Genomic DNA, 15533 nt, shown 5'->3' on the forward strand with positions numbered 1-15533 from the left:
TTCTCTCTCTCCATCTCTCTTTCTCTCTCCCTTCCTCTCTCTCTCTCTCTCTCCCTTCCTCTCTTCTCTCTCTCTCTCCCTTCCTCTCTTCTCTCTCTCTCTCTCTCTCTCCATTCCTCTCTTCTCTCTCTCTCTCTCCCTTCCTCTCTTCTCTCTCTCCCTTCCTCTCTTCTCTCTCTCTCTCTCTCCCTTCCTCTCTTCTCTCTCACTCTCTCTCTCCCTTCCTCTCTTCTCTCTCTCTCTCTCTTCCTCTCTTCTCTCTCTCTCTCTCTCTCCTTCCTCTCTTCTCTCTCTCTCTCTCTCCCTTCCTCTCTTCTCTCTCTCTCTCTCTCCCTTCCTCTCTTCTCTCTCTCTCTCCCCCTTCCTCTCTTCTCTCTCTCTCTTTCTCTCTCTCTCTCTTAATTGCTCTCTCTCTCTCTCTCTCTCTCCCCCTTCCTCTCTTCTCTCTCTCTCTCCCCCTTCCTCTCTTCTCTCTCTCTCTCCCCCTTCCTCTCTTCTCTCTCTCTCTCTTTCTCTCTCTCTCTCTTAATTGCTCTCTCTCTCTCTCTCTCTCTCTCCCTTCCTCTCTTCTCTCTCTCTCTCCCCCTTCCTCTCTTCTCTCTCTCTCTCCCCCTTCCTCTCTTCTCTCTCTCTCTTTCTCTCTCTCTCTCTCTCTTAATTGCTCTCTCTCTCTCTCTCTCTCTCTCTCTCTCTCTCCCTTCCTCTCTTCTCTCTCTCTCATATATAATACACAAGTACAATGGAAAATTGCTGAACTATAATCTTATCATATTGTATTTGATAACATTACCTGAGCTCAATAATGGGATAATATGGTCTATAATTTTTCTTATTATTACCTTGCAGCCTGTTTGACATGGGAGGAGAATATTACTGCTACAGCTCAGACATTACCTGCTCCTTTCCCGCCAACGGGAAGTTCAATCCAAACCAGAAAGCGATTTATGAGGCGGTGCTGAAGTCCTCTCGTGCCGTCATGAACGCTGTGAAGCCAGGTAAGTCCTGCACCTCTCTCTTTATAACCAGAATGGGGCTTATTTACCACGACGATGCCAGTCGCGTCAGTGAGACAACATGGCTGCCACCTCCGTGCGCCAGCAGCAGGCACTCTTTGATGTTGACATAACCTAAATTTATTTCATGAGTGATATCTACCGCCGTCTATTTGTATTTATTGTATAAAGCTCAACGTAACCTATTAAGACCAAATTATATTCGTCTCATATCCTGGTTGGTGTGGACGGACAAGAGAGCCAGGGTACTACTCTGTGTCGCTCCCGGGGGTCGGAGGGTCTGGCTCTACTGAATCTGCGGCTCTATTATGTCGCCTCTCAGTTGGCACATATTGGTGTACGGCTGCGGTCTCGGATCTTCATGACTTCCTAGTTTCTATGACAGGGTCTAGACATTTGCGGACGCAGTTTCTTTTGGCTGGTGACACAGGCCCTGAGGGTTTGGCGGCTCTCATCTCTAATCGGGCATGAATCCGCTTATGACCCATGTACCTCACTTTGGGATAATCTGGATTTTGTTGACCTTGTGAAGGTGGAGGGGCTGGAGCCTGGCGTGTTTATAATGTTGTGCATATTGGGCAATTGTATGTGGATGGGTTACTGTGCTCCTTTGAACAGCTATGGGGATTATATGAACTGCCTGGGGGTTATTTCTTTAGGTATTTGCAGTTGAGACATGCTCTGACCTCGCAGTTTCGGGGGCCGTCCCGAGTTTTAGTGCAGATCTTTTACGAGTGCAGCTGTTCCCGCTGGGACAGAGGCGGAAAAATGTTGTCATTATATTCAATGCTGCTGGAAGGAGCTGGTGCGGGGGGCTTACCGAGACTGCGACCCCTGTGGGAAACTGATCTTGGGAAACTGATGATAAGACTTGGGGTATTATTGTGAATAGTCCGGGCCGGGTCATTGCTTATGTTATATTTGGTCAGGTCCAGGTTTTCCTTTTACATAGAGTGTATTTCACCCCCTTCGGCTCTATAAATTTAGTGGGGGTCAGCTGGTTCTGGGTCCTAGGTGTGGGAGCGAGAGGGGGGACTTCTGGCACAAGCTTTGGAAGTGCCCATTGGTTTCCTCCTTCTGGAGGGAGGTGGGTGCTTGTATAATTCGGTTGGGAGTGGGAGTGTCCGTGATCACACCAAAACTATGTATATAGGATGTAAGCTCACATGAGCAGGGCCCTCTCCCCTCCTGTCTCCTCACCTGTTCTTCTGCTCCGTGCTTATTGCAGCAGCCTGCCTGGAGTTTCTGAAGTACTGGTATTTTTGTTTATTGTTCTGTACTGTTTCACCCTGTATAGTCTACTGTTTGCTCTGTGTACGGCGCTGCGGAAACCTTGTGGCGCCTAACAAATAAATGATAATAATAATAATATATTTGGTCTGGGCCTGGACAAGACCATTCATAAGCTCATTAGACTGCTCGTTACTACTTTACTTGTGTTGGCAAAGGTGGTCATTACAAGGAAGCGGATGGCTCCGGAGGGTCCGGCCTTGAAAGAATGGATTGAACTTGTTAATGATACAGTAGGTCATGAGCGATTCATGTACACCAGCAGGAATCTAGTTGATAAATATGAAAAGATTTGGTACAGATGGAGAACATCCCCTTATGTTACAGAGGGATTGAGGGAGGTGGAACTATCTTAGGATCATTACATCCGGGGCAGACGTCTAGCCGCTATTATTAGTATTATTGTTATTATTACTATTTCAATGCCTCACTGTCGGCTGTATCTAGGCAGACCCTACGGGCTGCCTTTATTATCTGATGTATGATGCATTTTGACTATGTATCATCATCATCAGTTATTTATATAGCGCCACTGATTCCACAGCGCTGTACAGAGAACTCATTCACATCTGTCCCTGTCCCATTGGAGCTTACAGTCTAAATCCCCTAACACACACACACAGAGAGAGAGAGAGAGAGAGAGACTAGGGTCAATTTGATAGCAGCCAATTAACCTACCAGTTTGTTTTTGGAGTGTGGGAGGAAACCGGAGCACCCGGAGGAAACCCACGCAAACACGGGGAGAACATACAAACACCTCACAGATAAGGCCATGGTCGGGAATCGAACTCATGCCCCCAGTGCTGTGAGGCAGAAGTGCTAACCACTAGGCCACTGTGCTGCTGTATGTATAATCTTATGACACTGCTAGTACCCCTGCGTGGGTTTAGTTTTAATGTTATAGCCCATTATTGAGGGCTCTTTTGTTAAGAAAAATTTGAAAAAAACATAATAAAAAAAAAAAAATCTGATGGGGAAAAAAAACAAAAAACAAATTATATAAATTTTATTTAATTTTTTATGATTCCAGACAAAAAATAAAGTCATGTTTTAGACTGATTTGTGACCGTCACTTTACAAACTGACGCAAAATAAACAAACAGGTTCTGTGTAAAGTTAGGGGAGACTCAACGACTGTTGTCTTGAAGGAGACCCTATATCCGAGAGCGTGACACAGTTTCCTATCAATACAAACCATAAACATTCATGTATTTTCTTCAAACGCTGACCTATTTCTTTACCAGCGTCCTGCCCTCAAACCACTTGTCCTTCTTTCTGCCTCAGCAATGTAAGTGACTTCCGATTCACATTGCCCCCCTTCTGCAGCAGGATTCCTGCCGTTCCATTATTCACACAGAATGCTGGAAGAGAGAGTCTAGTGCGGATTACCATTGCTATAAATTTTGTGCCTCTGTCAGTGCGGACAAGTGAAAGGGGCTAGCCAGGGCTGGGAGACCCTCACAGGAAACAGGCAGCAAGTCTGGCTCAGAGAGACAACACACTTTCACCTCTGATAGAGCCCTCGCTTTTCTCTCTGCTCTGACAGTGAGGATGTAGCTGTCACCGGCTTTCTCTTCAGTACTGATTGATGAATGACCCCTCTCTTCTTTAGATCTGAGCAGGCGTTAGATGAAAAGGAGCTCGCTCAGTGCAGGACAGGTAAAGCGCGTTTGACCGCCGTGACGCAATGGACTACAGAAGACTTACGGAATATATTTCAGTGCGTGTGGTCGGCTTGTTATAATATCATAAATCACATATTCTGATTTATGGGACAGTGCTTTCCTTGAACCTTTTACAGACCAATTACATTTAACGTTGTTTCACCTTTTTGCTCTTTTATGCGGGTATCCCACCACAACGTTTATACTATAGTTTACTGTTATTCACTAATAAAAAAAAAACACATAAGTAGACTATTAAACAGGAATGAAACTTATAGAAAGTGTTTTACTGTTTTATCTCATGTTTTCTTGAATGTCAGAACAGCTAGGTTTTCTTAGATAATAATTTTTAGTTGCTCTATGAACGCTACCATATTTATGTAATACAGTATATAGTCCCAATCCAGTATTAAAATAAGGCATAACTAGACGCACGTTCCACTCTGTTCCCTTAGTCAACAACATTTTTAAATATAATGTCCAGTTTTGGGCACCAGTTCATAAAGACATCCTCCAATTTCCAATATTTCCAGGGGTGGCTGTTTAGGTTGGCATACATTGAAGAAAAGTATATTCATCGCCCGTACGATAAATCTCTTGGGAAAACTTTTCACACGTTTGTTCTTTTCTAGCGAACGGAAGTCTTTAATCATTCGATTAAAATTTACAGGTAAGATTGTATTCTTTAGATCTCTCCTGCTTCATTTTACTATATAAATTAGGAACTGAATTTGTCTTGTTCGCCAGCAGAATTATACAAGTAATGTTTATACTGATGGAATACGTTTTATTGGGACGAATGGCGATACCACGATTTTTGCGCTCCCTCCCTGTGAAGTAATATGGAGGGGGGGGGGCTGTTGCAGCGTGATTTGGCGAGACCACCGCCGATCGCATCAGCGAAAACTGCTTCATCTTTACTTTGACAATCTGTTGTTGTAGATTATAATGCTATAATTACTAATGTAAACAGTTCAGTGATATCGGATGAGTAGGTCATATAATTTACAATTTCTACATCATCGCCCCCTATTGTAGTCTGAGAATTAACGTCACCTAACGTGTTCTATGGTTACTCCTGACATCCTTCTAATCCATAGTAAGGGGTGTATTATCCTGTATACAGTAGTATTCTGTAGCAATACATACACAGAAAGGAGGGGAGCTTCACAGAACATGATTTTTAAGAATATGACAAGACCCCCTACAAGAGCGGCCGTGAAACATGGTTAAGGATCACATCCTGGTACCTAATAATCCCATTATCCCCTCCGTCCACGTGTAATACATGTATTACGTACCCCTCACTGGCACTAAAATCGCCATTGACCCTCCAGAAACTCCTACAAACTGGATCCTGTCGCCCTTTACAACACCGTCTGAAACCAAAAAGTTTTGTACACACCCCGACCCCCTGCTTTTGACTTAGCATTTGTCATGACTACAAAAAACTTTTTTATTTATTTTTTATTATTTTTTTTTAAATAAAATCCCATAAAATGTAATGTTTGTTGGTGGCTGAGGCGGTGATGTTGTAACGGGTCCCAAGGTCCGGGCAGAATGAAGCTTTGTGTATCGACGCCACAGGACTGAAGGGGATTTTTACAGACATTTTCCATCACTGCAGAGTCAGCTGATTTGAAGCTACTAGTTAAATACAGAATATTTTGTGGTTATTCATTTAATCCCCCGTCGGAGGTCATTGTCTTCAACTCACATAACCATCTGATTTATTTAGTCTTGAGGGAATACAGGGTTCGTCTGGCAGATCTTTCACTCCTTGGTTCACAGTTTTTAATTTTTTGCAATAAATTTGACTCCCCGGCCCAAGTAATACAGTCAGTGACTGACAGGTCTGGGTATTGGTAGATGCAGCAACACCCACCCCATTGTGAAACGCTCCTTAAACTTGATAAAGGCCTGGAAGATAGTGGACTGAAACATTAACAGGTCTAATTAGAAGCAATTTATAAATATATCATACTTCCCAACTCTCCCGGAAAGTCCCGGAGACTCCCGAAATTCAGGTCAGTCTCCTGGACTCCCGCAAGAGCTGGCATTTCTCCCGCATCCTGAAATTCAGTTGGCCCCCGCGACAAAACGTAATTTTACTCGTGGGGGCGGGGCCAAAATGACGCGATTCGAGGCACCCCGCCCATTAGTCCGGCCCCTCCGCCGGATGCCGCCTGAAAGTAGGCAAGTAATATAAATATATATATATATATATATATATATATGTATATATATATATATATATATATGTATTAATATATATATATAATATATATATAGTTACTTTCAGGAACTATATAGGGGAGGTCATATGGGAGAAGCTGCTACACGTTTATTTGTGAACGCTACAACAAGCCCTTTCTTATGACACCTTGTGGTTTAGAGTTATTGACCATTAACATGAGCTGATTGTGTCTTCCAGCTAAATTGTTCCTTGACAACCTCGTCCATGGTTGTCTAGGAACACCCCTACCTTCTTGTTTTCGTGATTGGTTGTCTCAGCTGGCTTGAAGATTGGACAGCCAATAAGGATACAGTAAGGAGAGGGCATGCCTGACAACGGTATCATGGCGACCGTTGTTACGGGACATCTTTGATGGCCATCGTAGAAACCTGCAGCAGAATAGAAATTCCTTTTACTACAAGACAATTAAAGCCCAGAGTATAATTATAAATTGTCTTAATTGTAAGGGGGATATCTATCAAACCTTCGAAAAAGCAAAAGTGAAGGTGTTGCCCATAGCAACCAATCAGATTCCAGCTATCATGGTCTAGAATGTACTGCATAAATGATAGCTAGAATCTGATTGGTTGCTATGGGCAACACTTCCAATTTTGCTTTTTAGAAGGTTTGATAAATCTACTCCTGTGAGCTTCTAGATTAGCACCTGCAGATCACAGCACCTCACTTCCCAGCCATATGCTGCTCTGCATTGTGAGTCTATATAACATAAATACATCAGTACATAAATCATAACTGTCCCTCTGTGTCAGAGAATCTGCGTTATGTGCTTGTTGAGGCATTATTTATGTGTTGCAGCTGACCTGACATTACCTCTTACACCTCACCTTATGTATGAGGAAGTCTGGGGACTCAAACCCAGAGCGAGAGTTAAAGTCAGGACATTGTCAGCTGAGCGTATAGGATACAGCCTCAGGGGCCTGTATGGAGAACACAGTGCCGGCTGACAGATGCAATGTGTCTACGTCATGAAATATCCGTATCTGCAGCTACATTTTCATTTTGAACACTAGGGTCCCCCTATAGACACCGCTTACTAACAGAGCACCCAGCGTCTGCCTATGGGCTTTGTATCATGGACACTGTCAGTCTCTCAGAGATATCTGCTGACTTACAATAACAGTCATCTATTCAGTTACTGAGAACGGGTTGTTGGTCGTTTATTGTACAAAACCAGAGTGTTTCTCTGACCTTTACAAAACACTTTACAAATATATTTGTCTTACTCTGAAAAATAAGTGTTTTGTTTTGCAAAGGGCTATACGTTGCAATAACAGAATGAAGGAAATATTATATTGTCAACACTAAATTAGTATGGAGTGCAGGCTGCCATTTTGTGGACAGAATTAATGCTCTTCAAAAAGCAGCTCGTTCGCTCATTGGGAAATAAGTCACAAAGTACCTCAGTGATGACATTACAGTGATCCGGCTTCATCACACCGCTTAAACTGGGGTTATAGGCGATGTTATAATGAGAATTATAGCCCAATTATAATAATTAATAAATACCATGCAATGGAGTGTGTTGTGGAGACTATACCAAGTGGTATAAAGTGCTATAATTTCAAGCAAAATCCTTATGAATATTGTCACAGGCCACAAAATGGATTCCGAGCCTCCGAGTGTAAATCTCACATATATGTAACCTGAGAACCAATCATAAATGTGTTTATTAGTTTAACTTTAGCTCCCAGGACAAAGCTGATATCATTATTGATTGCTAAGGAGTACAGTGTATCTGTGGTAATGGAACATAGCGATGTAATGGCCGTCTGCGTTCTCATGACTGTTGCTCCAGCTCACAAAATGGCCGCTTCCACTGCTCGTAGGTGACACTTCAACCCTTACAGTAGAGATGCTGCTCTGTGACAGCTGGAAATGTGTGTTCAGCAGCCCTTATCTCCTGGTAGTGACTGAGCTTCTGAATTGCAGCCTGTCTGCTTCCCCGACCTCTCACCTTCAGTCTGCAGACTCTGTGACACTAATGAGCACATAAATTCTGTCCGCCCCCCCCATGTACGTTGTGACTCTGTGTGAAGGAAAAATAAATTATACTGTAGCACCACTAATGTGCACAAAAACACCGAGCTGTGGCTTGTGGTTTGTGACAAACAATGCGTAGTTTGTGTGTACGTTTGTCATATACACAAGGTTCATAGTCAGGGCAGGGGCTTGGGACAGATCTTCCCATAGATTATGGCTGACAGGAACTATATTATATTGTTCCATGTTTTAGAGATAAAAGTGTACCCATCACCTACACCGAGTGGAGGCAGCCGGGCGAGTGCGCTGGAAAGTTGAGAGTGCGGCAGCAACTAACTAACGCCTTCTCACTGTCTGCTGAAGTGTCAGCTGCTTGGGCCCTGTAGGGGGCGGACTTATATCACCAGGGGCCACTGCTGATATTCTGGTTCAGCCTTCATCCCCCAGCTATTACCATGGTTTAATTTCTGGTTCTCCTCCAGAACAGAGGAGAACCCCCTTGCACCCCTTTACCCATCCAGCTATATAAGCTGTGGTGAGAGTTGTAGTGTCATTTGTTTACTGTGTTTTACTGTTCTACTATGTACTGTCTTGTTGTACGGTGCTGTGGACCTCGTGGCGCCCTATAAATAAACGTTCATAATCGTGGAATGGCATTCAATAGCAGTCACTAGCATACATTGTGTATTGACTAGTGGTCACTAGGATGCTCTCTGTATTGTACAGAGGTCACTGGGATGCTCTCTGTATTGTATAGAAGTCACTGGGATGCGCTCTGTATTGTATAGAAGTCACTGGGATGCTCTCTGCATTGTACGGAGGTCACTGGGATGCTCTCTGCATTGTACGGAGGTCGCAGGGATGCTCTCTGCATTGTACGGAGGTCGCAGGGATGCTCTCTGCATTGTACAGAGGTCGTAGGGATGCTCTCTGCATTGTACGGAGGTCACTGGGATGCTCTCTGCATTGTACGGAGGTCACTGGGATGCTCTCTGCATTGTACGGAGGTCACTGGGATGCTCTCTGCATTGTACGGAGGTCACTGGGTTGCTCTCTGCATTGTACGGAGGTCACTGGGATGCTCTCTGCATTGTAGGGAGGTCACTGGGATGCTCTCTGCATTATACGGAGGGAGGTCACTGGGATGCTCTCTGCATTGTACAGAGGTCACTGAGATGCTCTCTGCATTGTACAGAGGTCACTGGGATGCTCTCTGCATTGTACGGAGGTCACTGGGATGCTCTCTGCATTGTACGGAGGTCACTGGGACGCTCTCTGCATTGTACAGAGGTCACTGGGACGCTCTCTGCATTGTACGGAGGTCACTTGGACGCTCTCTGCATTGTACGGAGGTCACCGGGACGCTCTCTGCATTGTACGGAGGTCACTGGGACGCTCTCTGCATTGTACGGAGGTCACTGGGACGCTCTCTGCATTGTACGGAGGTCACTGGGACGCTCTCTGCATTGTACGGAGGTCACTGGGACGCTCTCTGCATTGTACGGAGGTCACTGGGACGCTCTCTGCATTGTACGGAGGTCACTGGGACGCTCTCTGCATTGTACGGAGGTCACTTGGACGCTCTCTGCATTGTACGGAGGTCACTGGGATGCTCTCTGCATTGTACGGAGGTCACTTGGTTGCTCTCTGCATTGTACGGAGGTCACTGGGATGCTCTCTGCATTGTAGGGAGGTCACTGGGATGCTCTCTGCATTATACGGAGGGAGGTCACTGGGATGCTCTCTGCATTGTACAGAGGTCGCTGAGATGCTCTCTGCATTGTACAGAGGTCACTGAGATGCTCTCTGCATTGTACAGAGGTCACTGGGATGCTCTCTGCATTGTACGGAGGTCACTGGGATGCTCTCTGCATTGTACAGAGGTCACTGGGATGCTCTCTGCATTGTAGGGAGGTCACTGGGATGCTCTCTGCATTGTACGGAGGTCACTGGGATGCTCTCTGCATTGTACGGAGGTCACTGGGATGCTCTCTGCATTGTACGGAGGTCACTGGGATGCTCTCTGTATTGATCACTAGTGGTGAAGTCTCTGCATTTAGTACCAGTCACATGGTGCTCTTATGAAATTGATTATAGCTCTACGACATAACACTTTTCATATATTTCTTTGGCTATATAATATCTCGCCCACATTAAACAAACCATGTCTGCACAGTTTTAGTCACTCCCGTTTTTCTGCTATAGAAGAGCCTTGAGGGCCCTGCCCCGTTAATTGTCATCTGTCATCGCAGCGATGACGGATGATTTTTAGTAATCATTTATTAAAAAAACATCCCGGATGATGCATCCGATAGGCTGTCTGTAACTATTTGACTTGTCTGTCTCTTCTCTCCGGTAAAGTTGTTTTGCGCAGAGACTGAAGGATAGAGCAGGTCAGCTGCGGTGAGGGACCCGAAGATTCCTCTACCACAATGCTGACCCCATAGAATTCAGTAACTAACCCCATCTTCACACGGCGTTAGTAATTGCTGACAAGTTTTTCGGACATTGGTAAATGATGCATCATCACACCCTCCATAGAAACCTATGGGGACTGCATCTGCGCAGGATGCACGATATCCGCTGCGATCCTATTTTTTAAATAACATTAATAATGCGGTTATGCTCTTACAAGCTTGGTATAGACTCGACCATGTCCTGATTCGCTCCTGCAGTATATCAGGTTGCCTATCTTTTGGGCCTGATTAGATTATTTGGATACATCATTATTGCTATGACGAGTCTATTTTAAATAATGTTCTACGTTAACAAGAAATATCCTGTTCTGTCTGTTTCAACTGTAACATTTTTAGCTCAACAGATTTCTATGTGTGAATAAGGTTCATCCTAAAATAATCTAATTTAATATGCACCATGTGTGGAACGAGCTATTTTCGACTAACTGGTTGATTCTAGATGATCATTTCCCCTGTGAGAAAGGTGGTCTATAATCTGGGACAGTGTCTGTCCGCTGAGCAGAGCCAACTACGAGTTTACTGGTCTCTCGTCCTCCCAGAACGGCCTGGCCATTGGTTCGATGACCTGTATTACACATTATATCATTTGGCAGGGATTTAACAATTAAACAGACATACCATCAGCAGATTTATTTTTTTTTTCCCCCCCGTTGGGCAGGGACCTTCCATAGTGCAAGGACACTTCCTATCCAGCTGTGTGAGTGCTGGTGAGGACTCTTGGGGGGGAAAGGCCCTGTGCACTTATTTCATGTCTGGATAGACAGAAACCCTGGGCTGGTCTGAGTAAGCCTGGCCAATCTGTGGCTCTATAGGCGTCGTGGCTTTGGTCTCAGTTGTCACTCGTTCCTTGTGACTTAATAGGCTTCATATTGGTTTAGCCTACACCATGGCTGTTTCTTGTAGATGACCGTGATGCGTCTCCAGTAACCACATCACTGCTGGCTTGACACGCAGTCAGACCTGAGGATTGGTTTATTTGCTTCAGCATGAATTTTTGTAGCGTTTGGCACAGTTTGCTAAATGTCATCAGCTCCAGTTCTCTCTCCTTTATCATTTTATACCAGGCTGGTGTTTTATTCACAGATTACAGCGGTGATATCAGCCAAAACTTGGCTGCAGATATGACAATCAGTTCATCAAGTGTGGAGGATGAGAAGAGTAAATGGTCAGGATTCTTTGCATGTTTATTAAAGAACAAATAAGGCCTTTATTTGACGTTACTATATATCAAATTATGTGTAATACTGGGTTCTCTCAGTAGGCTGTCATGTTAGGAGGGAGGCACTTCTTTTACACAACAGACACAGAGTGACTGACAGCTTTGTAGACTTGCTTTCTAGAAATGCACTGTGTGGATTGGTGGACACGGGTGGAGCCAGTGATGTTACACTAGCTCAAATGACTGTATTCACAGAGTGGTTACCTGCACCAGATCCCATTAGGACATTGTGCTAATATTGTGGGAGGAGCTTCATCTGTCTAGCAGTGGCGGATCTAGAGGGGGCCATCTGGGCAATTGCCTCCCCTAGCAGTACAAGTCCTTTAAATTTAGGTCCAAGACGCCGATCAAAATGGGTGGAGGGGGCAGGGAAAATCACGGGTGGTGGGCGGGGTTTTCCGGGGCCAGCCAATCAGAATGAAGGAGGGCGTGATTATGCAAAATGCCCCCCCCCCCCCTAAAAATTACGTCTAGGTCCGCCCCTGCTGTCTAGTGTATCGGGGAGGTCATATTTGACTTTATAACATATGTAAGAAAAATTTATTTTGCCCTAATTGTTCATATCTGAACATTTCAATTCTGGTGTTTAATGGTCCTTTAACTTATAATTAGTACTTACATTAGTTTGTATGAAGGTGAAAGGTCCACTTTAAAGATAGCGATCATGTGTGTTTAGTTTGGCTTAAATCTACCAGATAAGTTATATCGATCTTTGAACCTTTTCCACTTCCAAGTGTTTGTGAAGCCGGGTGAACCGAGGGAAAACCTGAATGTGTTCACCAGGATTGTACTGACATGTCTTATAACCTCTTCACGTGTAAAATGAGTTACTCCCAACACCGCAATTTGTGTGCACCATTTTCTAGTGACGTTACAAGAATTCAAATGGTTAAACCCATCAAAAAAAATAAATATCTGTTTTCTCAATCTGCTTTTATCTGTACGATTTGCCTACATTTGATGGAGGCAGCCATTTTGTGGGAGGAACCGGTGTTCATGGGAGCCAATCAAGTGACCAAGGTCCAATGACAGCACTGAGCCACAAACTATCCAGTGATTTGATAGGCTGCATTCTTGTGAACAATTCACGGAAAGCTTTTTTTTCCCTCACATTTCGTAGAGTACAGTATTGGAAATAAATGGTCAATTAATCTGATTTAGTGTATGTGTATGTATATATATATATATATATATATATATATATATATATATATATATATATATATATATATATATATGTATGTATATATATATATATATATATATGTATAATTTTTTTTTTTTTATTATTATTATAAGAAAACAGTGTATCATGTACTGTAAATTATAAGGATATTCTAAGTCACTGCAGAGTTCTGTAACCATAGCGACATGGTGCTTCTATGTCGGTCACGGATCTCTGAGACGACTTCTAATATATACAGAGTTTTAGATGTTGCAGGTGAATAATAAACTGTTTATTATAAAGAGGGAAACTGACAGCTAGGACCTGTGTCTTCTCCCAGGGGTCGCTTGGCCAGATATGCATCGCTTGGCCGACCGCGTCCATCTGGAAGAGCTGACCGAGATCGGTATCTTGAAGGGCAACGTGGACGACATGATCAAGGCTCACATGGGGGCCGTCTTCATGCCACACGGACTGGGGCATTTCCTGGGCATCGACGTTCATGATGTTGGGGGCTACCCAGAGGTCAGTGCCGTGGTGTAGATAGGATAGTCCGCGTGATTTCATGGGTATAAGATCAGCCTAAATGTCCATGTCCCTTTTACTCATATAATGTTTACATTCTTTATCTCCACTCATGTTTGTACAACGGCTGTTTAAATAATCCACTACCTCAACGTCATTTCTTGTTAACTGAGTGTTCATTCATTGGACCAGTGCCATAGCTAATGCCCCCCATGGAAAATAAGAGTAGGGAACTCTCTTAGCCCTCTACTCAAATAAAATAGGTGGACCCACATAACTTACTGAATAGGACCCAGGACAGCTAGGGGGTGCTGCCTGGGCACCCTGCGTCTCAGAGCCAGGCCACAAGTACCACCACTAGTCCTACATCTCTCCGTCCTACATTACACTAAATCAGGTCAGGTTGCTATGGGTTACGGCAACTTGCGAGCTGGCGCCTGTTTTCATATAGTCTCTGTTTTACAGAAGTAGCCAAATTTAAAGTGAACCAGTCACTTACACACATTGGGAGCGTTATTTTATGAGCTGAATCAATCTTCTAGTTGAATCGCTGTGGATTGAGGCATAATATCCCTTCTACCAGGTATAAAACAGAGACCCATTTGGCAGAGAACGAATGTACATTGCGTAGTGTAGTACACATCACACAATCGCTCATTTCCTGGTGACTATAGCGTGTAATGGACATTCCCAATAATGGAGGTTGATTGCATTTAGGTTCCCATCCTCTACTGCCAAAGGTCAGTGTAAGAAAGAGAATACAGATGTGGTCAGCTCATATTATTAGTATCTTTTATTTATAAGGCGCCACAAGGCTTCTGCAGTGCCCGTACACAAGGGGTTAGAACATAAAACAAAATAACGTAAGAATATACAAGAACTAAGAGCGCAGATAAGCAGGAAAATAAATGCATGGATGCAATTAGCAGAACAAATCGCTCGACATACACAGACAATACGGCATAAGACCAAACAGGGACGGAGAGTGCGGAGACACGAGACGTAGGGTAGAGGACCCTGCCCAGAGCTGACATTCTAAAGGGAGGGGTAATGAGAGACAAAAGGAGCAAATGGGAACAATAGACCTAGTGGGGTTCACTTTTGGTGCAGAGGTCTAAAAGATATTGAGGCCATGATGGTGCAGAGTGCTGGGGGGTCCAGATTGTGCCACTTGGGCAATGTTCTGGATTGGGCAGGGGCCACGACGGGCCTCGGCAGCTAGTGACGAGAGGTCTGACCGTGGTAATGTAAGTAGCAGTAAAACAACAGCAAAGCAACACTACGGCTGAGCAATTATGTGGAAGAGCAGTAACTACAGAAGCCATGGGAAAATAGTGGTAGGGGCATTAGTGGCAGGACAGCAGTGAAGAGACGGGCAGGAGGGTGAGAGGGAGCATGGAGCGTAGATGTAAGAAGTGACGGGGTCAGAGAGAGCTGAGCAGCTGTATGGTGAGAGTAAAACACGGAAATAAAGAGAGACAACAAAGATGTAATCAGCAAGTTACAATGTCCAGGAACATGAAATAAGAAGTATAGTCTGGCAGGAATCAGAGGTTGTTCCCTTTTAGTGTAACTGTGCATTTCCTTGTAAGAAAACCCACTTAGTATAGGAAGCTGCAACACATCTCCCGGTACAGTGAATACAACAGGGGGCTGTAGGAGAGAACAGACAGAGGGGCCCCGTGGGAGAGATGGGGGGCGGAGGGGCCCCGTGGGAACGATAGGGGGGCAGAGGGACCTTGTGGGAGAGATGGGGGGCAGAGGGGCCCCGTGGGAGAGATGGGGGGCAGAGGGGCCCTGTGGGAGAGATGGGGGGGCAGAGGGGCCCCGTGGGAGAGATGGGGGGCAGAGGGGCCCCGTGGGAGAGATGGGGGGCAGAGGGGCCCAGGGATCACTAACCTGACACTGTGTCTTATTCCATCATTGTACACTGAACCAGTGAC

General features: G+C 44.6%; 1 protein-coding gene across 1 annotated transcript in view; it reads left to right on the forward strand.

The window, feature by feature from the left end:
• PEPD (peptidase D) overlaps positions 1-15533 on the forward strand; it is a 118928-nt gene that overhangs the window by 92710 nt on the left and 10685 nt on the right. Inside the window, exons 12-13 of the mRNA XM_075189180.1 lie at positions 847-995; positions 13406-13590. Coding sequence (XP_075045281.1) covers positions 847-995; positions 13406-13590 — 334 coding nt within the window. The remainder of the gene's footprint in view (positions 1-846; positions 996-13405; positions 13591-15533) is intronic.

The sequence above is a fragment of the Mixophyes fleayi genome, chromosome 10 (assembly GCF_038048845.1).
Source record: "Mixophyes fleayi isolate aMixFle1 chromosome 10, aMixFle1.hap1, whole genome shotgun sequence".
Taxonomy (NCBI): domain Eukaryota; kingdom Metazoa; phylum Chordata; class Amphibia; order Anura; family Limnodynastidae; genus Mixophyes; species Mixophyes fleayi.